The sequence below is a fragment of the Halichoeres trimaculatus genome, unplaced genomic scaffold (assembly GCF_033239565.1).
Source record: "Halichoeres trimaculatus isolate MK-OKI-2021-1 unplaced genomic scaffold, fHalTri1.1 fHalTri1_scaffold_15, whole genome shotgun sequence".
In the NCBI taxonomy this organism is placed as follows: Eukaryota; Metazoa; Chordata; class Actinopteri; order Labriformes; family Labridae; genus Halichoeres; species Halichoeres trimaculatus.
This window is the reverse complement of record NW_027437193.1, coordinates 11,152,210-11,176,600: the sequence shown is the minus strand read 5'-3', so window position 1 is coordinate 11,176,600 and position 24,391 is coordinate 11,152,210. Positions and strand designations below refer to the sequence as shown.

The 24,391-nt window shown below is 41.9% G+C and overlaps 2 protein-coding genes across 3 annotated transcripts in view; one reads left to right on the top strand and one right to left on the bottom strand.

Annotated features, from left to right (window-relative positions):
• Nucleotides 1–20,067, top strand: part of yes1 (YES proto-oncogene 1, Src family tyrosine kinase) — a 223,507-nt gene extending 203,440 nt beyond the window's left edge. For both annotated transcript variants that reach the window (XM_074687946.1, XM_074687945.1), the window contains exons 2-12: nt 2,228–2,479; nt 4,592–4,691; nt 6,106–6,204; nt 7,763–7,866; nt 8,088–8,237; nt 9,399–9,554; nt 12,328–12,507; nt 13,898–13,974; nt 14,741–14,894; nt 15,801–15,932; nt 18,306–20,067. In XM_074687946.1, coding sequence (XP_074544047.1) covers nt 2,236–2,479; nt 4,592–4,691; nt 6,106–6,204; nt 7,763–7,866; nt 8,088–8,237; nt 9,399–9,554; nt 12,328–12,507; nt 13,898–13,974; nt 14,741–14,894; nt 15,801–15,932; nt 18,306–18,514 — 1,605 coding nt within the window. In that variant the 5' untranslated portion in view covers nt 2,228–2,235 and the 3' untranslated portion in view covers nt 18,515–20,067. The remainder of the gene's footprint in view (nt 1–2,227; nt 2,480–4,591; nt 4,692–6,105; nt 6,205–7,762; nt 7,867–8,087; nt 8,238–9,398; nt 9,555–12,327; nt 12,508–13,897; nt 13,975–14,740; nt 14,895–15,800; nt 15,933–18,305) is intronic.
• Nucleotides 20,068–20,193: 126 nt separating this feature from the next.
• On the bottom strand, nt 20,194–24,391 carry clul1 (clusterin-like 1 (retinal)). The gene is made up of 9 exons (XM_074689363.1): nt 24,371–24,391; nt 23,039–23,180; nt 22,689–22,837; nt 22,435–22,605; nt 21,828–22,269; nt 21,613–21,735; nt 21,306–21,520; nt 20,590–20,768; nt 20,194–20,432 (listed from the first exon to the last, which is right to left on the bottom strand). The coding sequence occupies exons 2-9, from the start codon at nt 23,139–23,141 to the stop codon at nt 20,417–20,419; spliced, it is 1,398 nt and encodes a 465-aa protein (XP_074545464.1). The 5' UTR covers nt 23,142–23,180; nt 24,371–24,391; the 3' UTR covers nt 20,194–20,416.

Sequence of the window (24,391 nt, the reverse complement as noted above, 5' to 3'; positions counted from 1 at the left end):
TGTGTTGCTCTCTTACAAATGCCAGAGTGTGACCTGTCTCTGACAGCCATTTGAAAGTATGCTGTAACATTTCCCAGGATGAGTCACTGGATCAGGCTCGGAGTTATCCTGCAGCAGCAGCTTGTTTTTATTGTGTACACATGACACAGACTGTACATGCTCAGACCTACTTGACAATGAGGCTAAAGGTGACAGAGCTCTGAATAAACAGAGGTAGTTGATGGTGTCAACACTTCTACACTTATACATATTAGTTCAAAACCTCTTCAGCCCTTGTTGACCACATGACTATCATTCTGTCTTAAGGTCTTGCTTAAAGAGGGGGTGTTGTGCTTTTTAAATCTTCATACTGTCCTTCCGGTGCACCCGTAGTAGATTTACACGATGTACAGCTCCAAAATGCCATATTTTTCTCACACTGATTGGCCAGCACTTTGGAAGCCTGTCTAGAGCAGAGTTATGAGCAGAACCTTGGTGTTTGAGGCCCACCCCTCCAACATGTCATGAATCAGTTAGGGCAGGGGTGGCCAATCATTCACAGACCAAGAGCCACAAAAATTACCATAGTACTACAAAGAGCCACATCACACATGTGGTTGTACAAACACACTTCCTCTCACATATAAACAAAATGACATAAAATGAAAATCAATACACTTCCAATTTTCAAAGCGAGATTTATTGTGTTTGTGTGTTTAAATTTGTATTTGGAGCCATGTCAGAGACAAATTTCTGTTTTTACTGCAGAAGAGACAAAGTTCCATCTGTATATCTATCTATCTATCTATCTATCTATCTATCTATCTATCTATCTATCTATCTATCTATCTATCTATCTATCTATCTATCTATCTATCTATCTAGAAAGCTATGAGCACATGAGTGATTGAGAGGAGCACATGTAAAGAAGAGAAACTGAAACTTAAGTATCAATCTCATAACCCAAGTATTGATCGATACTGATCCCAACCTTGGCATCAATATATAAATATTTTAGATTGATCAGCACACCACTACTCATAAAAATATGTGCAGCTTGCGAGCGGCTCCTCGTGCAATAACCTCATTATTTCTGCAAGTCTCATGAAGATCTTGTGAAGATCACGTTCTCTGTTTTGAAGAATGCATTTTTTTCCTACATCACACAGAAGTGTTGCATTTTTAAATTTGCACACATTTAATATGACCATCCAGCAACATTATTTCATATCCATGTTTGGAAAATGAGGAGGCATGATATCCCCTCTTTAAAGACAGGCACTGTCTGACATCATGTCATGAGAAGTCTTTTTCCAGGTATATGAGCTGTTGTGGTCTTTCCCATTGAGGTCCACCAGTCCCACTCACAGGAGAGCTCATATATCAGTAATTTTAGTCGTTTAGAGCCATGAAGTAGATCTGTGTCAGTGTGATCACAGGGAGCAGGGTTGAAACAGCCAAAGGCTGCAATAAGATCCAGTTTCGAGCTGAGGTGGCTTGTCAGGCTTTTGTTGAGACTTGTAAAGTCATGTGAGGTCATTGGTTGGCCTCACATTGTTTGAAAGGTCATGTACTTCCTTGACCCTCCAGAAAATCTCCAGGCTTTTTTTAAACAGTGTTGGTATTAATACTCACCATTTGTAACAGCTTCAGCCCCGTAGTGTGACTTTGGTGCTATTTTACTGACAAAAAATATCAAGGAGATCTTCTCTTTCCCAAAGGTTGGTATTAAGTTGAGGATTCATTAACAAAGTTTTAGATGGGAAATGATATTTGACTTTTGGAAGGATTCTAATGAAGTTGGACTGGGTCTGCTCCAGTCTGGGCAGGTTGATGCAGTTTGTCATCAGCACGTAGGTTGAGATTTACTAATTAAACCAAAACTGGCCTAACATCTCAGTATGTGGGTTTGTAATTAGCATGCAAAGTGAGGAACAAATTAGCAGACAGAGCTGAGGACATGGAGGAAATGTTTTGTAGAGGAACACCAGGAAACAAGATCTAATTTGTGTCCTCACAAACTTTCAGAGCTGATGCAGCTGTAAAGTGTTCAGTAACTGATTCAGACCAAAGAAACATGTCTGAGTGAAATCAGCGCGAGATTTCTCTTTCTAAGAAACAAATTCCTGACCTTTACAACAGACATCTATGGTTGTTTGAGACTAATATTTTGTAACAAAGATGCAACCAGACTCATACTACAAAGAACATAAAGCTCATCACCTCTTCCTCTTCTCCTCTTCTTCAGGCTTGACGATGGGTTGCGTCAGGAGTAAAGAGGACAAGGGCGCGGCTCTGAAGTACCGACCCGAAAACGCAAACACCTCGCTGCTGGCTCATTCACCTGCCATGAAGACACACGATAACAGCTACAACAGTCATGTAGCCTCCCTCACGCCGTTTGGTGGAGCGCCTTCAGTCATGACGCCGTTTGGCGGTGCCTCCACTTCCTTTACCTCTGTGGCCGTGAGCAGCCCGTTCCCTGGCGGCATCATCACAGGTCAGTTTGTGGAGGAGGTTTAAGGTTCTACAGGGAAGATAAGAGAATGAGCATACTTAAAAGAAAAGTTATGCTCTAGAAAGTTTTAAGGCCACTGAAGATTTTAGGGGTTGGGTCCTAAAAACATGTAAAAGGAAAAATAATAACAGTCTTTTTTAAATCTGACTCAAAAGTCTAATCTATGTCATGAACTATGAGGTCTGAATTTTTTTCAGAAATCTATGCCATCAGAATTCTACCAAAAATGACAAAATCCTGAGATTTAAGTTAGAAGTTACTGTTTTTAGTGTTCTTGGGGCTTTTTTGTCTTTGATTAAAGGAGAAAAACGGGGCGAGATGAGCAGTGACATGCAAGAAAGACCACAGACTAAAAATGGACTAAGGCCACCTGCTCAAGCAGTAACCCTACTAGGTGTGACCTAGACCACGATACCATTTCTACACCCATTTCTGAAATCTAAAATTTATTTATGACTTTAGAATTTTGCAAATAAAATAGAAAATAAAGTTAGAACTCAGCCAAAAAATTCAGATTCTGATGACAAACTTGAATTTTGGGACTGAAGTCAGAATTTTACAGAAGCCTGTTTCTACCAGGTAAATAGAAAAAAAATAATAATAGTTTGGGAAATTTTCCTTAATAATTAAGTTAACAAAAAATGGACAATATTTTTCTTTTTTTCTATAATTTTTTTCCCAATATATTGTATTTTCAACTTTTTTAACCGTGACTTGATATCTCATAATATTTGAGTTTTCTATCTCATTATTGCAACCCAGTATCTCATAATTAAACTTTTTTAATGCCAAGTTTCCCCTTTCTACTTTTTTACCTGCAGAAATGTGATTTTTTTTTCTACCAGCCTTACTTCCAAATGATTTTTTTTCAGTGGCTCTTGTCCTCTTCCGTATAATCGACCTCAACAAGCACCTGACTTTTCATAGTGTTTTCACTGTGTGCAAATGAGAGGACAACTTGAGAACCATCTCTGCTGAGCATCTGTAACACACAGAGCAGTATGAGCAGCAGATGTTATGCAAAGTAAACATTTGAGACGACTCGCCCGAACATCAAGGCCGAAGAGGAACCCAAAATAGTTCAGTAATATGGGAAGAACACATGGCGTCTCCAGAGCCAAAGAAAACAATTACAGTTACAGTCTCTGACTTCAGTAGATTTGGTCATCCGCAGAGTGCTGGTTTAGCTCACTTGATGGAGCAGGCGTAGGTCTTCCCCTCCTCACTCCTCACGTTTCATGTGTTTTTCTAATAAACACAAAAAGCCTCTAAAACTAGTCTGAAAAGCAGAGTCATCCAGATGTAAAGTTATTCTTTCAGTGAGTTTGACTTCAGATGACTTTAGATGAAGGATTTGTTGGTAATGAAATGACAATTGGTGACATGAAAAGTAATCACATTCTCATTTGCAAAGTTAATACATCATAGATTACATGGATAAATTATGCAGTAAACATACACAGCAGCACTGAGTGATGTTTCCTCTCCATGCATACACACACACACACATCTGCAGTCCCTCTCAAGGAGGATAATCTTGCCTGAGGGGCTTCTGGAGATCTAATCCTGCTCGTTCAATTTCCTCCTGCAGATAAACATATCAGAGTCTTGTTGTCTCTCTGCACTCTGTCACTTCAGACCTCGACAAATCAACTCTTTTCATTATGTGGGGGAGATTAAGTGACATCACTTTGATTCACTGACATGACACAGTGCCGCCCAGCCTGAGAAATCGGGTTTCTCTTGTGTGTTTCCTTCAAATAAATCAACATTAAGAGAGCTGCCTGTGTTTTCAGTGCAGGCACAGAAAGTAAATAAATAAAAGAGAACTTATAGTTTCTTTCACATTGACTTCAATTTCATTGGCATAATTTAAAAAAATGATTTGGTAAACCAGAATGAGACTGTTGAAGATGAAGCTTTGAATCTAGAAAAGAGGATGATAAATGGCTCATATTTGCCCTTTTTTAAAGTGGTTGATGATGTTTTTGACATTTTTATTTATAGTGCAGCCTTTTTTGACAAAATACAACCATCTCTTTACAATTGTAGAAATAAATAGCTATTAAATAATATAAACTTTCGTGTTTTCAGGAGGTGTCACATTCTTCGTTGCCCTTTACGACTATGAAGCCAGAACGTCTGACGATCTGTCGTTCAAAAAAGGCGACCGCTTCCAGATTATCAACAACACGTGAGTATATTTGCTCTTCAAACTAACAAACCCCTGCTGTGAGGATGTGTTTCTGCTTGGTTGTGTGTACGTTTAATCCCTCATTGTATTCAAGTCTGATACTAAGGCTGAAATCTGTCTGGGTTAATGGCTTCCTCTAATGGGCCATCTGTTCACTCCCTGTCGCTTTTCTCCTGCTATGAATTTTTCCACCACTACATTAGAGTTGAAGTCATTTTCAGGCCACTTTAAACATTTTTTTCCTCAAATATAAGCAAAGTATGTAATAAAAGAGTTTGTTAGTAAATGATCCGAGAGCCACTGAAAAACAAGCCTGAAGGGGAAACTGTGAGGAAACATGTTTGCTCTGTTTCTTCAGTTCCCTATTCAGAGAGAAACGTTGTGAAGAATAAAGCTTATTTTCATTTTAGAAGTGAATCTTTTTATGCTCATCTTAATAATAAGAATACGAGTAAGAAATCAACACTCGTAAAGAAAAGTCGGTGAACCCTCATTCCTCATTACGTCTCAGCAGCTGTAAAATCTTTCCCCTCATCGTGAGCAGGTGTGAAAAACGGCAGAGTGCCAAGCGCTCCACATATTCCGTTCCCCTCGTTCATCACACCTCTGTAGCCACCGTCAATGATCATGTTCTGTATGCAGGAATAAAAAAGTCCATCTGCTTAAAATGAGGAGGTGGGAGTAGCTCTATTCTTCGAGGACGCTTCCTCAAAGTTTCTCCTGATGCACAAGTTCCTGATCTTTGAATAGTTTAAGCTCACACAGCTGTTGTTCCTATAAATACGAGACTCTGCTCTATGACCTTTGGCAACGTTATCAGTGTGATATTTACAAGTCGAAAGTTTTTAAGTGATATTAAAATAGATTCTGAGCACTTTTGAAAAGTATTATCTTCCTTTTTGACCTTTCAAAGCATTTCTTCAGCAGTTATCGACACCTTTGAGGGAGTTGGCGTTTCACCATCTTATCTCACATATATCTCTCATACAAACAAATACATAGGAGTAACATTTTAAACTTCTATGTCTAAATCATAAAGGATTAATCTTCAGTGGGTGTTAATTAAGCACACGATTTTAACGCAAAAGAGCTGCTTTAACTTTTAGTCGACTATGTTCTTCTACCTTTGTTTTAACTTGCATAAACTTACATTTTCATTGTGTTATTGTGACTTTTACTTCTCCAAAGTGTATATTTATTTTCTCTGCCTGTGACTTTTCAACCACTCCCCCGTTGTAAGGATTCAGATCACTGACGTGTTTGAATGACGCATAATGTGACCTTGTTCCTTTTGTATCTTTCTCTTCTTCTAAACCTCCAGTCTTCGTTGTCGTGTAGGTGTACTTTTTCAATCATGCTTTTTTTCTCATCTGTATTGTGTGTTTCTGATTTCCACTTTGCTCCTCTGCTCTAGTGAAGGCGACTGGTGGGAGGCTCGCTCCATCAACACCGGACAGAAAGGTTACATCCCCAGTAACTACGTGGCTCCAGCTGACTCCATACAGGCTGAAGAGTGAGAGCTAGTTAACTTCTTTGACACTCATCCTCTGGCATTCTCTCCTGTTTTTATTTCACATTAAGTTTCTAAACCTCATCATGCCTTCCTGCTGTCTCACTCTGCTTAGTCAGATCTCTGATTGAGACGACACGATGCTGCTGGGCAGTCACACATTCAGACTGACCCATCCTGCACCATCATGGCAGCACGCAGTCGAAACAATAAGAGCCCTGTGTTTAGTCTTTGGCATTCAGTGTGACTGAAACATTACAGGGGCTGTGCTGCTTTTAGACTGCTTTGGCCTGAATTTTCATGACTTGTTGAATCACTCTGAAGTTCTTCCTTAATTTTGCCATCAGTCCTAAAAGATGAGAAATACATCTGAAGGATCTCACTCTAAAGTGTTGATTCTTTACAGCTTATTCTGTAAACAAATATGCAAATGAGGCAAGACCATTTAGCTTGACTGAACTTGAAATTGTTTTTAAAAAATGAAATGATCTAACTAAGACTGACTTTAAAGGAACCACATATACTGAAAAAACTCTAGATTTTTAAGTCTCATTTACACGACAACTCTGTGTAAACGAGACTTCTGCAATTACACAGAAACGTTTACAACAAAAACGCTGTAGTAAGCATGCCAGGCATGTAGTTGGCGCTACGACTGTCTTGTCCAGAAGCTGCTTTCAGGAGATCTCTACCAAAGTAGAGTTGAGCCAATCATCTGGTGTATTGGCAAATACTAAGTTCAGAAGTGGAGCAACAGATGCAAATTTGTCCTGTTGTATACGCTCGCACATAGGGATGGGTACCTTTCACATTTGAAACGATACAGCACCGATGCCCGGTACCCAGCAATCAATACCGGTACTCAACTGTACCAATTTTCAGTACTTTTTTGTGTTTATGTGGTAAAAAATATCAATTTGTTTCATAATTATTTTTCTTTTCATTTAACATTTATATATACTTTTCAATATATATAACCTTGCAATGATGTGTTCATGACCAGCATTGAAAGTTGCCTACTCTTCCACTCCCTCAGAGTCACAAGACTGTGATTAGGTACCTTAACATGGTACCTTTTGAATTTACATGATACGGTACCCGGTGCTTTTGACATAACTCAGTCGGTACCTTTAAAAGTACCTAGTTTGGTATCCATCCTTACTCGCACAAAGCAAAGCGTGATGTCGGCGTTTACAGTGGAAACGAAAAATTCCAAGTTTGCGTTTCAGGTCAGCTAAAACGATGTTAACGTGTAAATGCGAGGCCGAAATGCAACAAAACTTTTGCGTTTCAACCTAAAACCGTTGTTGCATAAACAGTAATCAAATCTGAGGATTGATTTTCCTTTCTTTCTTTCTTTTGGGGCAATCTGACTACATTAGACTAGATTTACATTGTTCATGCAAGAACAGAGATTTTCCAAATGTCCAAACACCAAAGTATCTCATTACCAGAGTCGTGCTCACACATCACATAGAGCAGAATATCCTCCTCCATGAGCAGTGTTTCACTCTGAGAGCTCCTCCTGTGTCTGACTATCTGACTGTCTTGCTCTTGGCAGATGGTATTTTGGTAAAATGGGCCGCAAAGATGCAGAGCGGCTCTTGTTGCTTCCAGGGAACCAGCGGGGCACTTTCTTGGCACGAGAAAGCGAGACAACCAAAGGTACCAGGATTTTTGTGTGGAAGATAATCTGTGATGTCTCATTTTTGTGTTTGTGATCGCTTTAGTTTTGGTTTAACTGCGGCCATATGATCAAGGACTTTTATTGTATTGAATCTATGTATTTTTCTGTCATGCAAAATAAAAGCATGAATTTCTGGACAGATTCTGCAATTTTTGTCACCTTTGAGCACAATCTGACAGAACAAATGCTGTTTTCCAAGGTGCCTACTCTTTGTCTATCCGGGACTGGGATGATGTGAAGGGAGACAATGTCAAACATTACAAGATCCGCAAGTTGGACAGTGGTGGTTATTACATCACCACCCGGGCCCAGTTTGACACACTGCAGAAGCTGGTGAAACACTACACAGGTATGTATCCCATCAACATGCCCCGCTTACACATCATCATCATCTCATGAAGGCGGCATTTAGACTAATTGTTGTTTACAACTGGTCTGCTTCTCTGACATGGAAGAAGTTTGTAATTTAGTCCTTTCAGACTGGTGATTGCAGTGTGTAATCAGGACAAACATGCTATGATTTCAGTTGTCTTTGAGTGTTTTTCATATACAAGTGTCTGGTGCATTCAGAGGCTTTACTCGAAATACATAATTCAGCCAGATATCTGCTGCTGGGACATGTTTTGCAGAGTTAATATGGTGATTCTCAAGCTTTTACTGACTCGGTTCTGTAATCACCCCCCAAAAAAGCAGAACCATGTGAGGTTTAAGCCAAAAGAGGCATGAATATAAAAACGTCCCATTAAAAAATGCATCCCTAAGCTTCTGTAATCTCGCCTCAATATTGATAAGCAGGCAGCTGTTCCCTAAAACCTCCCTGACTGTGACAAGAAAGCGTCTGGATGACGAAAGCACACACAGGACAGAGTGTTTGTTGAAAACTTTCTTCAGATTTAGAATCCATGAAAGTAAAAGTGATGCGAGACCATGGATGTTCGAGTTCTGGTCGTGAGTTGTTGACCCTGCCCTCCACGCCTCCACAAAATTCCTCTCATGCAGTGGCTGATCAATTCACAGCCCTTCACTCCTTTCTGTTCCTCTGAGTGCAGAGCTTTGAACTGAAGGCAAAGTCAAGATCAAGTGTGAATTCATGCCTGAGAAGCTTGTAGCTTCTTACCTGCTCAGTGGTTTGAAATAACTTGTTTAATCTTTCTGTGTGCTGAATGTAAATTAGACTTTCCACGTTTGATTGTGCACAGTTTGCGCTTGCTGTGTCTCGTTTCCCCAAATAAAAGCCTGTGATCTTTGTATTGTGTTGCTCAAACTGAAATCAAATTGAGTTCATCACGGTTCATGGCTGGATGGTGAGAAAAATCTGAAACATCCTGTCCTCCTCTCCAGAAGTAATCAGTTTGCTTTGTTGTTGTTTGAATGTGATTTGCTGGCGCTATTGTAGCATTATGATACCCTGCTATGGCGTTGCTCTCTGCTAAGATTTCATCTGTCCTTTGTGTCTTATCAGGCTTTCACTCATTCTTTTTCTGTTTCCACATGTCTGCTCCTGAACCAGAACACGCCGACGGTCTGTGCCACAGGCTGACAACTGTTTGCCCGACAGTGAAGCCTCAGACTCAGGGACTAGCTAAGGACGCCTGGGAAATCCCACGAGAGTCTCTCAGGCTGGAGGTCAAGCTGGGACAGGGCTGCTTCGGAGATGTCTGGATGGGTAAGGCTCAGTTTATGTCTCAGAAACAAATGTAAGCTGGGTTTCCACTGTAGGAACTTCCCTTGGGGGCTTTTGAAGAAACTCAGTGCATTCCCACTGCAGCAGCCAGTCTCTAAATAGAGGCCACTCAGAAAGTCCCTGCTCTGGCTGCAATACTTTCCTCGAGGACAGGGACTTTGGGAAGCTGGAGCCTTCAAAGCTGAACACTGATTGGTTTATTGTAGGTGTGGCTTTTACACACTCGGAGGAAAACCTGCCTTATCCTGACAGAATTAAGTCCACAACAAAAACACAGATGACAAAAATGGAGGAAAGTACTGATTAGTTAAAGGCTTAAAGTCTCAGGTACTTAAATGATAATTTTGATGGAAAAGTGGCTGTGAATACCTTTTCTTCAAAATAATTTGTTGCATCTTCTGGAAAAGTTTAGTGCTATGGCTAACTGGCTAATACTTTAGACAATTAAATGAACTGATAGCACACTTTTCCTGAAATTTAGACCATAGACTCTAAATAAAATGGATGTCCACTTGTTCAGCTGGAAGTGAGGTATCCACAAAAACTGCTCCCCCTGGTGGCTGGCTCCAGTATAAGTTAAAAAATCTGTCTTTCCAGTCATTCCAGATGGGCTGTGGGCAAACTTAATTAAAAAATAAATACACCTCATAGAAATGTTTCTCACATCCGACTGTTGTGGTGATTTGAAGATATCATTTAGCTGTCTTGTATTCAAGTCCTCTTTTTTTCTGAAAAGTTTTGTTTTCATTAGTTATACAAGGTTAAAAACGAGGCTTTACGTAATGTTTAATGATGATTAACAGCTGCCGTACTCGTGTATTTTTTTTCAGGAGATTATAAAATATGTCGGGAGGTGGGGTCAAGAAGTGATTAGACTCTCGAAAGAAAAAAAAAATCTTATTTTTGTCACCCGGCTCCACTCAGATTCTCCCAGAATGCCTCATTGTCTCTACTGCGCTGCACAACTGCTACAATGGCTGCGCCTGTGACAGGGGTATTTTGGCTTCAAAACCGTACATTGATAAATGGTGGAGCCACACTGTCCACTCTATATAAAGTCTATGATTTAGACAGGCTAAGCTGCTGCTAAGGTTTTGTCCTAGCACTTGTTACACATCAGAAGAAGAGGCTTAAAGAGGCATAGATAGCAAAATCAATCGGGATTGTAGTTATAACGCAAATTTTATTACAGGGAAGCTCGTATTGCTCTACACAGAGGACAAAAACAAAAAACAATAAGTAACCTGGCCAAACATGTACATCAGGCAGAACTTACAGAAATCAAGCAACGATCCAAAACCAGAATGTTTTTGATTTGGCAAATTTAAACAAGGACATCGAACAATGACGCATTTGCAGAGTTGAAAAAAAATATTCTTTGCACTTTTTTCAAACAAAAAAACAAAACACTAATCTGAAAATGTCCTGTCAGCAGTTCATTCATTTAGCTGGTTTTTCTTTTAAAGGAACTGCTGATCATGGAAGCTCCTGTGAAATTTGTCCACGTAAAACTTTAGTCACAAGGTCTTTACACAAAAGAAAACCATGGGGTGAATCATGTGTTTGAGAAATTAGTCAGCAAAACTGAGCTGCATGTTTCTAATGTAGTATGGAGAGGAAGCTGGTGAAGCTGATTTGCTTCTTGTACTAGTCTCTACCCTTTACTTGGTCAGCAGCTCATACATGCATAAAACACTGTATTATCAATGTGGTATGTAAACACTGATCATAAATTAGTAAAGGGTGTAAACAAGTGCGCGGACATACACTCAGGGCATTTAGTGTTTGCATACAGAAACTTAGCATCCACATGTAAGTTTGATGCGAAAACCTCTCCGAAGCAGTGGGAGCACGTAAACTGAGTGCCTCTACAGAATGATTCATGTTAGCTCCAGGCTGAGTAAGACTGACCTCAGCACAGATCTGGTCTTGCTGCCTCGCTGGCCCACATACTGATGGAAAGACTGATCGCTGCACGCAGCTCAGTAATGACAGGTCACCTCCCACGCTTCAGTTCCCGGGGCCTGCATGTGAGACGGGGGCCTCTGAGTGAGCACGCCGCTCCTCTTTCATCGCTCAGTCTTTCATTAAGCGTGGCCTGCAGCAAGCCTCAACCTGCGCGCCTCCGCTGTGCAATCCCAGGAATCCCTTTTTCTCCTTCGCCTTGCTCTGTGTGGTCTTGTTGGGCTACAACTTCTCACTGAAACTTCTTTTCTCTGCCCCAAGCATGATCAACATTTGACTTTTTGAATGTCATGCAGTGTGCCAGTTGATCCCTTTTCCCTCCTGACACCACATGGTATTAGTTGATACGATCATTGCCCTACTTTGTCCTTCAGCCTGTGAGTGTTTGGAGTTTGTTCAGTATGATTCATTCATGAAGGTCAGCCACATGACGGAAACAGCAGATCTCCTGCCTCAGCTCATTGTATGTAAGCAGGGCGTGAGTAAGTGGCTCTTAAACCAGGAAGTGGCTGATTATTTCAGCCATCATGTTCTCTCTGTCTCTGCCTCCCTCCCTCCTGAGCTGCTTTTTACACATGGGAACGCTGCCAGGGATCACAGGCACAGCGGCTGGTTTTAGAATCCACTTCCTTAATCACTTAAAAGGGGTCAAAATGTCTTTTATGCACTTTCATGCTTCTGGTGTTACAGAGTGCGTCACTTAATAAATTGGAAATGTGTTAGATTTATTATTTTTACACTCAGCTCTTGAGATGCAGCACACTTTGATGCTCTTTTTGTTTTTACTCAGGCACGTGGAACGGTACGACTAAGGTGGCTATCAAGACATTGAAGCTGGGCACCATGTCGCCAGAGGCTTTCCTACAGGAGGCTCAGATCATGAAGAAGCTCCGACATGACAAACTGGTGCCTCTTTACGCAGTGGTGTCCGAGGAGCCCATCCTCATTGTTACAGAATACATGGGCAAAGGTGAGGCCAGGAGGACACACACACTCCAGATCACTGGATTTAAACCTTTCAGCTGGATACTCCTCTGCATTACTCAGCAACCTAGGATAGTTTTACCTCTACTGTATTAATTATTATTATTTGTTTGTCTCAGATCAAGTAAAGCGTATAATGAATCAAAAAAGTTTTAGGATTAAACCTGAACCACTGACTGCACCAAGAAATGAGTGTTAAAGCACGGTCACACTGGCCATCTGTGCCGTACTCAAGCACGATTGCCTCCCCACTGGGCCGTTACCTCACTGGCCAGCAGCACAGTCTCATCAGAGTCAGCACAATGGAGGACACAAGAACATTTATGACTTCAGCTACTTCTTGGCTTAGCTTACATGAAGTCGTTTTGGTACGAAGCAGCCCTCCAACATCCCCGTCTTCGTTTAAAGCGATTGTCAAAAGAAGCGATTATATGCCATGTCTTCATTTTATATGCTTGCTTGAGCATGAAGTATACCGTGCTCAATCCCACCTTCTAAGTGTGCCAAAGCCAAGGAAGTGTACCGTGCCTGAGTACATGCCTGCTCTCTATCTCCATTCAAAGTGCGGGCACCAGCTCTGTACCCGCTGGCGGCAGTGCTCCGGAGAACGTGCTCTGAGCACGGCACACTTGTAGGCACACTTGCTAAACGAACTGGACTTTAGGGTTGGGCATGGTACAGATGACCAGTGTAACCGAGCCCTTAGTCTAAAAAAGCTGCAGTCTCCTTCTTGTGAGCATACTCTTACTGACCAATCCAAAAACAGACAAGGATGAACCAAAAAAAGGCCGAAGGGAATTCATTTACTTGTTGTTTTTAAATTAGTATACCGGTGTTATGTACGGCTGTGTTTGCTAAATTAATCTGCTACTGAAACCAACATCGTCCTGGCTTTCACCTCGGTGGTCTTGTGGCAACGAAGAAATCAGTAAGTCTCTCAGATTAAAAGGATCTCAAGGATGCAAAAAAATCATAAAAAGAGAATTGACCAAAGTCAGCACAGACTGTGTGATCTTTGTTGTCATGTTGCTAAGTGCTGCACGATTTGGGGAAAATGTGTGATTTGCGATTAGGTAGACAATATTGCAATTGCGATTGTGCTTGCGATTTAATAAAAAAAGTTGTGTCATGATGAGTCTACAGACTTGCTTGGTTATCATGGAGAAAAATCTGAATTGCATGTGCTGACATTGCGATTGCGATTGCGATAATCGTGCAGCCCTAATGTTGCTCTACAGTATCTGTACTCATCCTGTGTAATACTCTGATGCTGAACTGTTTTATTGGCCTAAACTATATTTTTTGTGCATTTTTTTCAACATACAATCTGAACAGATGTTGAATTGTTCCTGACTGCAGTCTTTAAACTCCCACAGGCAGTTTACTGGACTTCCTAAAGGAGGGGGATGGTAAATATCTGAAGCTGCCCCAGCTGGTGGACATGGCTGCACAGGTAGGATAAAAAAAAAACACAGGGTGAATGCCAACTCTTCTCTTCTCTAGCGTCACAGCTGCTGTTTAAACTCTGTGTAAGGGAGCGATCATCATGCATCATCAATAAAACAAAGAAAGCTGCATGTGGGCGGGTTCTCAGCCGTGTGTGTAGGTGTGCAGAATATTCAGAATAAGGGTTTCAGTTTGCTCTCCGTCTGGCTGTAATATCTATTTAATTCCAAACCTGACGTCTCCTCCTCCTCTGTCTCTTCTCCTCCTCCCGCCTGTATGTGCCTCCCCTTGCACCCCTCCACTTAACTGCCTGGAGCACTTAAACACCGCTCATCAGAGGCCACTTGAGCTGGCTTGACTGACCCACTGTGATCTGCGCTTAATTCTCCTCCCTACTCTCCAGGCTTCCTCTTCTCCCTCTACTCCTCATCAGCTGGGTGGAAAAGTGGGGGCAGGCTGAGAGCTTGAGAAACCTCTGAGGGAGTTGAGCGAGATGCTGAATAGTCAGACTCAGATTGCCAGCTTTATAACACCCCTTTAACTGCACAGTATTTACTTCTTGGTCAGATCAAGTGTTTTTTTCACCCTTTAATAAATTCTTAAACCTTAAAGATGTATTCATAGGCAGCATTTAATTTAATATTTTTTACTAAAGCTGCAGATTTCCAATCAGCTTCCCTTGGTTGTTTGCTTTGGCTCCATCCATGATGTTATTCCTCATAGCTAACCCGCACTTCATCATTTCTCATATGTCTTCTCTTATTGTCTCTCAGATTGCAGACGGCATGGCCTTCATTGAGAGGATGAACTACATTCACAGGGACTTGAGAGCTGCTAACATTCTGGTGGCTGATAATTTGGTGTGCAAGATCGCTGATTTCGGTTTGGCTCGACTCATCGAGGACAACGAGTACACAGCCCGACAAGGTGTGTGGTGTGATCTGGATCAGTCTGGGGTTAATGCTGTGAGAACTTAAGCCACCTTAGAAAAAGTTTTTTAGTTAAAGGAAAAGTTCGGTTTATACAGCTTTTACATTGTTTATAGAATGAAGTAGAACAAAATGCTCACCCAGAAGGCTTTCCTGATCCAAGCAGTGCTTCGGGAGATATTAAGATCCAAAATTGTGCAGCGGACGTCCGTATAATGGGATCCATCGGGGCATAGACAGCGCCGCTCCTAAAACTGCATTAATCGTCCAAAACTTGTGTTTTTCTCCAATATTCCATCATGGTCCACTCAAAATTAGTCCTCTGTTGCAGTCTGTGTCACTCCAGACAGCGCTGTGTGGCTGTAATGACCTCTGAACTGACGAAGACATTTTTTACCTTTGCCCCCCCGCGCATGTGCAGTACTCTCTGGAAAGCTGACTCCACTTCCTCCTTTCTTTGAGGGGCAAACGTAAACAAAGTCTTTCGTCAGTTCAGAGGTCATTACAGCCACACAGCGTTGTCTGGAGTGACACAGACTGCAGCAGAGGACTAACCCGGAGCGGACCATGATGGAATATTGGTGAAAAACATGAGTTTTTGGACGATTAATGCAGTTTTAGGAGCGGCGCTGTCTATGCCCTGATGGATCCCATTATACGGACGTCCGCTGCACGATTTTGGATCTAAATATCTCCCGAAGCACTGCTTGGATCAGGAAAGCCTTCTGGGTGAGTATTTTGTTCTACTTCACTCTATAAACGATGTAAAAGCTGTATTAACCGAACTTATCCTTTAACTCCTTATTGCAAAAATAAAAGATGTCCTTTAGATTCAGATTTTGAATGTGGAAGCTTTATTTGTTGAATGATTCATCAGGAAAATTATGTTTTCTCTTTACGCCAGGCGCTAAATTCCCCATCAAGTGGACGGCTCCTGAAGCTGCTCTGTACGGCCGCTTCACCATCAAATCAGATGTCTGGTCGTTTGGTATACTACTGACTGAGCTGGTGACGAAGGGCAGAGTGCCGTACCCAGGTGAGCAGAGGAGCCACACACACTTCTGTCTTTCTCTGTCATGAATGTGTGTCTTTTAAAGTTTCCATCCTGAAGAAGCAGTGATTCATTCAGTAGAATCCTAACATGCTATTCTGATCCTCCCTCATCAGAGGATTTTAATAGCATTTTCTCACACATGCAGATCAGAATAGAAGAGCGTTCAGCTGATGTGAGTCATCGCAGATGTCTTCAGATTTATCAGAGCATGGGAAAGCACCCCTCACTCTCTCATACATGATCTCTGTTTCCCCGTCGTCTGTCGCTTCAGCTCTGCCTCCTGCTGTCAGAGAGCAGTACTGCTGTCAGCGTGTCAGCGGTGGGGACTGTTGGAGTGGCACTGATTACAGAGCGAGCCATATGGCAGACTAAACCACCATCTCTGGTTGAGGACCATCTGGCTCCTGTGGCCCTCTTGGTTTTAATGCAAACTGTTGGGTTTGATTAATTCACCTCAGAGCTGCAGAGTCTAGGGGCTGGACCCCTCATTTTCTTTTTTTGTAACTGAAGTGTGACTCACCAGACGTTTCTGGCTCCAATCCTGCAGCGCTGAGAGTTTTATTTTTATTCCCTTGGTAGCGTGGAGCAGTGTGGAGCAGCATGGAGCAGGTATACCACGTGCCAAGTGTCTGCATTGGAGCACATCATCTTCTATTTCAGTCTGTGTTTGTATTAAAAGAGATACAGCTAAATGACAGGCGTGTTATTAGAGCTGAGGCACCGAGCCCCAAGACATAAATCATACTCGCACCTCAGCATCCGACACGCCAACACCGCACTGCATCCTGGTCTCAGCAGTCACTCTGAGCCTTTCCTCTCCCCTGTTGTGACATAACCACATCCCCACTCTCCCCAGGAGAGAGGAAGGGTGGGGGTGGGGGAGTTCGAGAGGTATGCAGGGGTTGGGGGGAGAGGATGGGTCTCCAACCATGCCACCAACTATGTGTCATAACCTCTTTTAGCTGCAGTTGAGCTCCCCACGGAGCTGTTTCTGCGCAGTGTCACAGGGTTCAGGATCAGTGTCATCTCTGGTTGAAGGGGAATCATCGGCTTGAGTTGCTTTTGTAAAACAGAGAGAGGCTGCAGAGTTGTTTGAATTTTGAGATGATGGGGAAGAAAGTGCTGAACCTTCATTTTACACAACATGAATTTCTTCCAGTAAGAGATTCACAAAATCTAACCTCATGTTGCTGCTGCAGATGTTCAATTTTAACCAGAGGTTGAAACAAAATGACGATTACCTCATATTTCTACCAAACACCGAGTGTGTGTTGTCCTCAATGTGTTTGACATAATAATCAATGTTGCACTGAGTGGCAGACGCAATTTATCTGTATTTATTTTACTGTCAGACACAGACAATTTCTCCTTCAGAAAACCACTTAAAAAACATCCAAAGTCCACTTTTTTAAGGCTTTATTTTCCAGCTAAGACGGAAGTCTTTCACCTTAGTTTATAGGCTTGGTTTTCATCCCAGTCCAATAAAATAAACTTTGTTTGCAAAATTGCTGCTTGTTAGTTTTCCTGTGTACTCAGCTCTACGATATGAATCACGGCTGTGCTTTAAGGTCATTGTAGATAAATCAAACACTAACTGTGAAGTAGCAGAGGAGTAATATTCCAAGATTGAACACACACAGTGGAGAGATTAAAATTTGTTTCTTTGCTCACCCTTTTGAGGCTTTTCCTAAAATTTATGTCTCTTTTTTCTCAGTATTTTGGATTTTTTGATTCCCCATTTTTGCCACCTTTCTCATTACTTTGGCTGTTTTTCATGTTTCAACTTCTTTTCTCACTGTTTGTGACTTAATATGTGAATGTTATTGTCCTCCTCTGTTTTTTTGTTTTCCTTCCACCTTTTTTAATCCAAAGTATTTGGTCCACTGGTTGTCGTGTTTGAAAAGAGTGATGAAAAAAAAAAAGAAAAAATACAATAAAAGAAGAGTGAACATGATGTTGAGCCAGTTTTGATGGGGACTCCACAAACAGTCGACTCACTCACCAAATAAGCTCTGTTTTCTCTCAGTCCCTGTGTGTTACTGTGCTGTTTTAGAGCTTTTTACTTCTGTTATATCAATCAAAGGGCCTGTTGAGGTAAAGCACCGTCCTACTCAAAGAATAGAGCTATTGTGGGTGGTTGTGAAGGTGGTGTGTTAAGTAGGGAAAAGTTGGGAATGACATGTAGCAGAAGCTCAAGAAAAAAGGTGGCGGGTATACATCACCTAAGCACCTCCAGTGCATGTTTGACTGATTGTGTGGTCTGTATCCTGAAAAGTGTCTCACTGTCATCAGACTGTTCAGTTCACATGGACCAATGAGGAAACTTGACACTGTTTTTCTTTCTGCTTTTCCCAGGTATGGTGAACCGTGAGGTACTGGAGCAGGTAGAGCGAGGTTACCGCATGCCGTGTCCCCAGGGTTGCCCCGAGTCCCTCCACGAGATGATGAGGCAGTGCTGGAAAAAGGAGCCGGATGAGAGACCCACCTTCGAATACATCCAATCATTTTTGGAAGACTACTTCACTGCCACAGAGCCCCAGTACCAGCCGGGGGACAACCTGTAGTTGATTTTGGATCAGACTCTGGCTTCCTGAAGAGAAAACACAAGTGGAGATCAAGGCTCTGGATGACAGAGAACCTCAACAAATGGGAGAAAAGCCTTTTGGAGGCTGCATTGAGGGAGGTTTTATACTACAAACTAATCCACAGCCATGCTGGTATATCAACAGAGCGAGGAGAACGTGTGTTGGGAGGTAGAGGTTCGTCCCGGTTTGTACCAGTGGACCAAATATTTGGGGAAGCATGCGTTTGTGCAGATTGACGCTGGTGCTTTAAGCTCTGGGAATAATCCTTTGAATGGATAAACGGACCGGCCACACAACACTGTGATCAAACAGACAGGGCTTTTTCCAGTAATGTCATTTTAGAAGCAGGTTATTTTTTAACTATTGGATCATGAATTCTCCCTTGCTCATACAACTTTTTAAATTTTATTTTGCAAAAAATTCTTTGATAAGAGAGTAAAGATCTTTTACATGAGTTTGGTTTGGATATGTAGGTTGTTAAGTATGTTTTTGATGCGAGTGTGTCTTGTAACTGTTGAGCTTTGATGGAGAAAGGTGAAGAGAAGGAAAATGGAAGCCTCTGTGGTTGTGAGAATGTACATAGATATGAGGACAGATGTACAGACAGTATGTGCAGACAGATGTATTTTAGCAGGTGTGATCAGGCGGATGAATGAGAGCATGAGTGATTTGTATGATTCTTAACAGTCACTTGAATGGCAAATCATTTGATTTATTATTATGCTTTTATTATTTAAACAGGGACTTGAAATGGCAAAGAGGTATTTTGATAATAAACAAGAACATTTTTCCTGTTTAACATTGTGTAAATGTTTTTAAACGGACGTATCAGCTGTGAAATTTAAGTGCGATTTAGTTCACTTTCTGTTAAAAGAATCAGAATATTGTTGTTTATTTGGTGCACAATTCAGGTTGCTGTTCAACTTTTGTTTCTCTTTTTTATCTGTAAACATACGGCTGTAGTATTCTCCTCCATTTTCCAGTAAAATCCCACCAACCTGTGACTAAACATGGCTCCAATGTCCTCAGTTCTGTGTCTGCTGAAGGGAAAGCTTCATCCAAAGCCAACAACACAGAATCTGATTCATTCGTCTAACTATGCAAGATCAGCTGTTTGTTGTTGTTTTCTGGAAGTGAAAGTCTCAGTTTATAATTTACTCCTCCTTTTCCCACATTTGTCTCATTTCAATCCCTTGTTGAAGAAGAAGAGTGAAATAAGAGGGAACAGAGAAAACCAACATCATCCACACACTGGTGGTCGATTAGTTCAGACTTCATATCAACAGAATATAAAGTCTCTAAACTGCTTCTTCCTGGTACTTCCTTGTCTGTGCAGTGGTGCGTGATGGGAAATTTTAATGTTTAAGTGTCATTGAGTATGTGAGCTTCAGGATGGGACAAACATGACCCTTTCCTCTGTATTGCTTTATGTGTCACTCATGAGAACCTAACATGTGACTGTTCTTAAGAATAGGAGAGATGTGATGATGATGATGATGAACTTCCTGAAAAGTGGTAACCCAGATGATTTTGTACAGAAAGAATAAAAGTTTTGATAAAAGTTTTCTTGCTTTTTTTTGAAAAATGATGCAGCCACACATATGTTCAGTGAAAGATTTTCACCACACTTATTTATTATTTATTTGAGGTTTCTCCTGCAGAACATCGTCGTAAGGTATCTGTCTATTTCTGGTGTTATAGTTCTGCCTTTTATTTACATTCTTCAAATAGCTTGTGTGCAGAATTTAAGCTTTTTACATTCATAAGAAGTTATTCTTCCATCCACAGTGTATTTACATTCAGCTACAACACAGGAACAGCATCTAGTTCTGTTCTCAAAGAAAGTGCTGAAGGAGGCTCCTGGGAGGAGACGCTGTAGTTTCACTCGTCCTCGAATCTGCAGGAAATAAAAGAGATTAATTAATTCGAGAAAAAATGAGAGAATGTTTTGCAAAATTTTGAACATTTTAAAATATTTTTATAACATTTTAAAGGAGTAGCACTTCCTTTGTCTAACTGAGCCCTGCGTTACCCCCTGCGGTCAGAGTTCTTACCTGACCATGTCTTTATACTTGTTCAGAGCCTCCTGGGCCACATACTGGATGAAAGCCGGGTCCTGCAGGCCCAGCTCCCCGGGCACAGAGAGGATCAGAGGAGGAGAGTTCAGGATGTTCACTTCCACTGTGGTCTCAGTCTCAGACAGATTCTGCTCATCAAGGATCTTTGGCGCCACCTAGAGGGTAGAAGGAGTAAACTGTTACACCACGTTAAGCCAGCATCCAGCAGCTTTCATGTTGGCAAAATTTACTCTTATCCTAAAAAATTAGAGGTATTAAAGTCTCTTTTTGTATTTTGTGCATTTCATATTTTAATGAATCGTACAGATTTACGAGACCACACTCTTTTTTTTTACATTTTGTTGGTGTAATCTTCTTCCCCTTTATAAACACATATAACCTTAAATTAAAAAGAGATGAAACTTCTTAGGAACACTGGGGCCCTGTTTGTCCATTAAAATCCAGTTTAATGAGCTGGAACAACTCATCATGTTTATGCTGATCATTGGAGGGACCCTTGAAATATTGTTTTGAAATAAGATAACTGACAATAAAAAGAGAATTCTCATGTAAATTAAGGATAATCCAAGTCTAATCCAAGTGTTGCCGGCTGTCAGTGAGGTGAGCTGTGCCTCTGATCGGGTGAATTTATGATCTAAAAATCTTCTTAACTGCAGAGTTATAGTTTGCCTGTTCCCATCACTGCTTCTTACCACAGAGACACGGAAGACGTTCTCAGGAGCGCTGCTGTTGCTCACGGCCTGAGCCACCCAGCTGAACTCAGCCGCCATGTTGCTGAGCCAGCTCACAGTCTCATCAGTGTGACGCTGCACGATGGACAGGATCTCATCATACTGCTCTTTGGACACATCAAGCAGCTGAGAAACCTCATCCAGCTCCACGTGAAGCTCTCGCACACTCTGGCACTCTGGAGAAGAGGAAGAGGGAGAGGAGTGAATGAGATGTAAGATGAGGTTTCATCAAGCTGTGAAGGTAGAGGAGGAGGAAGAGGGGCTTCACCTGTGAGGAGAGCTCCTTGGCAGGCCTCACACTGGCTCTGCAGACGCCAACACTCTGAGGTCTGCTTGCGAAGGTCTCTGCACAACTTCCTGTTCTGCAGGAAACGAGGGAAACTTTCCCTCTCTGACAGAAAATCATGAGAAAACTGTATCTGTTGGTACAAACATTCATGAAAACATGATGTAAAGATGAACCAAACTAAAAGAAGTGTCTACCTCTCTTCTTCTCTTCCTCCACGGCCACCTGGATGTCATCAAACACCTGTGTCACCACAGCTCCAAACTCCTCCACCACACTCTTCCCAAAGTCAAAGAATGAGTCCAGCACCTCCTCCAGGCCCACACCCTGCAGGAAGCCAGAGTCCCGGGCAGGGTCGTAGGGGTCAGAGGTGTCGTCCTCTTCCTTCAGGATGTCTGTGTTGTTCAGGAAAGCTTTCTGGAGGACTTTGTCCAGCCGGCTGCTCATCTTGGTGACCAGGGTGACGCTGCGGTTCACCAGGGTGCCCACTTTGCTCATCAGGCGGCTGAAGGACTCCTCGATGCGGGAGACCTCGTTATCGGTGTCATCAGGGCCCTGGTTTACCAGGATGTCCTCTGCTTCAATGCTGGGTTTACGGGGGCCAAAGCGGCGGGAGACTCTGCGGAACAAGTTCTCCACCTAGGTTGAAAAGGTACACAGGTGAGTCAGGTTTCCAGAAAATTCTACATAAGATAATTCAAAGTTGTGTACTTTTAAAGTGAGTTAAAGCTTTGTTAGACTAGATTCATATTCCTCTTCCTCCAGGAGTCTGGATGTCAGAGTCAGAAAGCAAGAGGTTCATACCTTGGTCTGGAAAGTTGCAAATCCTCTGCGGCAGGTGGAGGTGTAAAAAGTTTTGCATGCATCCTCCAGGCATGGTCTGCACTCCTCCCACTCTGACTGCAGGGAGTCTTTGCACTGCTCCTCCGCCTCCTTCAGCTTGTCAGTCACCTCCTTCGCCAGCTGCACTGCCGCCTGGTAGCAAAGAGGGAAACACTTTAACCTTCTTTTCATTCCCATCTGTCTCTGTTAGGAGATGTTTACATTGTTGCTCAGACCTTCTTCTTGTCGCCACTGTGTTGGAGCGACCTCATGAGGTGTTCATGCTTCTGCTCGTTCCTCCACATCACCTCCTTCATCTGCTTCACCCCGTACAGGGCCCTCTTCATCTCCTCGTCCACAACTTTCTCCCCACTCAGAGACAACTCTGAGAGGCGGAAAAAGCACAAATTTAGGGTTTATGAACGTTTACGTTTTCAGTTTTTCACAGTCAAAACAGAAAACTAAGAGTCTGATATGTGACTGGATATCAAACATTAGCAAAAGGTCCACAGATAGTGATAATATTAAACTGACCCTTTCATTAAAAGAATTGTTTGTGATGTAATTGTAGATTTTGTGTCCTCACGTTTTAAGGTGTCCTCTGAGATGCCTGTAAACTGGTCCTCTGGGGTGGCAGAAAGGACCCCCAGAATCCCAACCAGGACAGCCACACGCAGCAGGAGCTTCATCCTTGAGCTCGGTCTGACTCTCTGAGGGTGAAACTGGATCTGAAAGATGTGTCAGGTGTGATTATCACTAAAACAGACGCACGTCTGCACACCTGACATACAATCAAGTTCACATAAACACAGAACAGGGACACTGAAGGATTACACTAGGACTTGACTTTACAATCACTGAACATGCTGTTGTGGTCATAATAAGGTCAGCCACTAGGTGGAGCTAAACATCTTCCCATGCAGCAAAAAGCAGAGTCGTGTAACTTGAACATGGCTAAAAGTAGCACAGATCAATGGTTGTCTCTTATTTTTAAATCAGGAACAAGTTTCTGCTGAGTAATGGAGGATGACAGGGGAATAATGACACTGCAAAAGCATTTATTGCCAGATTATTTTTCCTGTGTCAAATATATTCCAGTACATCTTATTATTGTTCCCTGCAGTCTAAAATACATGCAACAAAGCCTGCAAAGATCCTCTTTTTTCTGCTCTAGGGAATATTTCTTCTTAATGTCCTTAGAAAAGACTATTAGAAAACCAGCAGCAGGGGGTGAGCGTCAAATACCTAAATGGACACCTCACAGACTCCCCACAGCTTGAAAACTTGCCAGTCTGTGTTTATGTCTGCACCATCTGCTGTGTCAGGAGGTCAGCCTCCATCTAAAGCACCCAACAAACCCCTGAGAGGCTTCTCTTATCAAGACATGTGTTTACATGTTGATTTGTTACAGCCGTGCATCACTTAACCTGAGAGTTTGCCCCAGTTTAGCCACGAGAGGAGTTACACAAGTTGGTATCCAGCAGGGATTTACAGCAAATGAGGATGTTCTCGCTTGACTGAGTTCTTTAAAGGTTTAAGGCACAACAATCAGCTCTATTGTCGCCTTCTTACAACATTTGAAGCTATTTTTACCAACAGGCAACATGTTTAGAGCTATTGAGGGCGTGTAATATTGACTGATGAATATTTTTAAAAAGATGCAAAATGACCAAAATTGAAGGCTGCTGCAGAAACCACCACAACTTAAGACTTTTTATCTGCAGCCAAGTAAAAAAAAAAAAAAAGAAATTAATTCAAAATACATGAGTTTATCCAAACAAAAATAACTATGGCATCCTTCACAGAAAAACAAACATGAAGCAGAAATAAAGCTAAACACAGAATGCAGCCTGAAACAAATGAGATAAAAGATTAAACCAAATGATCCAAAGTTCCGATAACGCCAAAATAAACTTACCAGCAGAGCTCTGGTGGTGTT

What these genes read in the sequence shown, in the direction of transcription:
- clul1 (XM_074689363.1), bottom strand. Translation starts at nt 23,141, where the DNA reads ATGAAGCTCCTGCTGCGTGTGGCTGTCCTGGTTGGGATTCTGGGGGTC. An exon ending in ACAGTGGCGACAAGAAGAAG is followed by an intron (nt 22,606 to 22,688) that starts GTCTGAGCAACA and finishes CTTTGCTACCAG; the next exon opens with GCGGCAGTGCAGCTGGCGAA. An exon ending in CCAAGGAGCTCTCCTCACAG is followed by an intron (nt 21,521 to 21,612) that starts GTGAAGCCCCTC and finishes CCTCTTCTCCAG; the next exon opens with AGTGCCAGAGTGTGCGAGAG.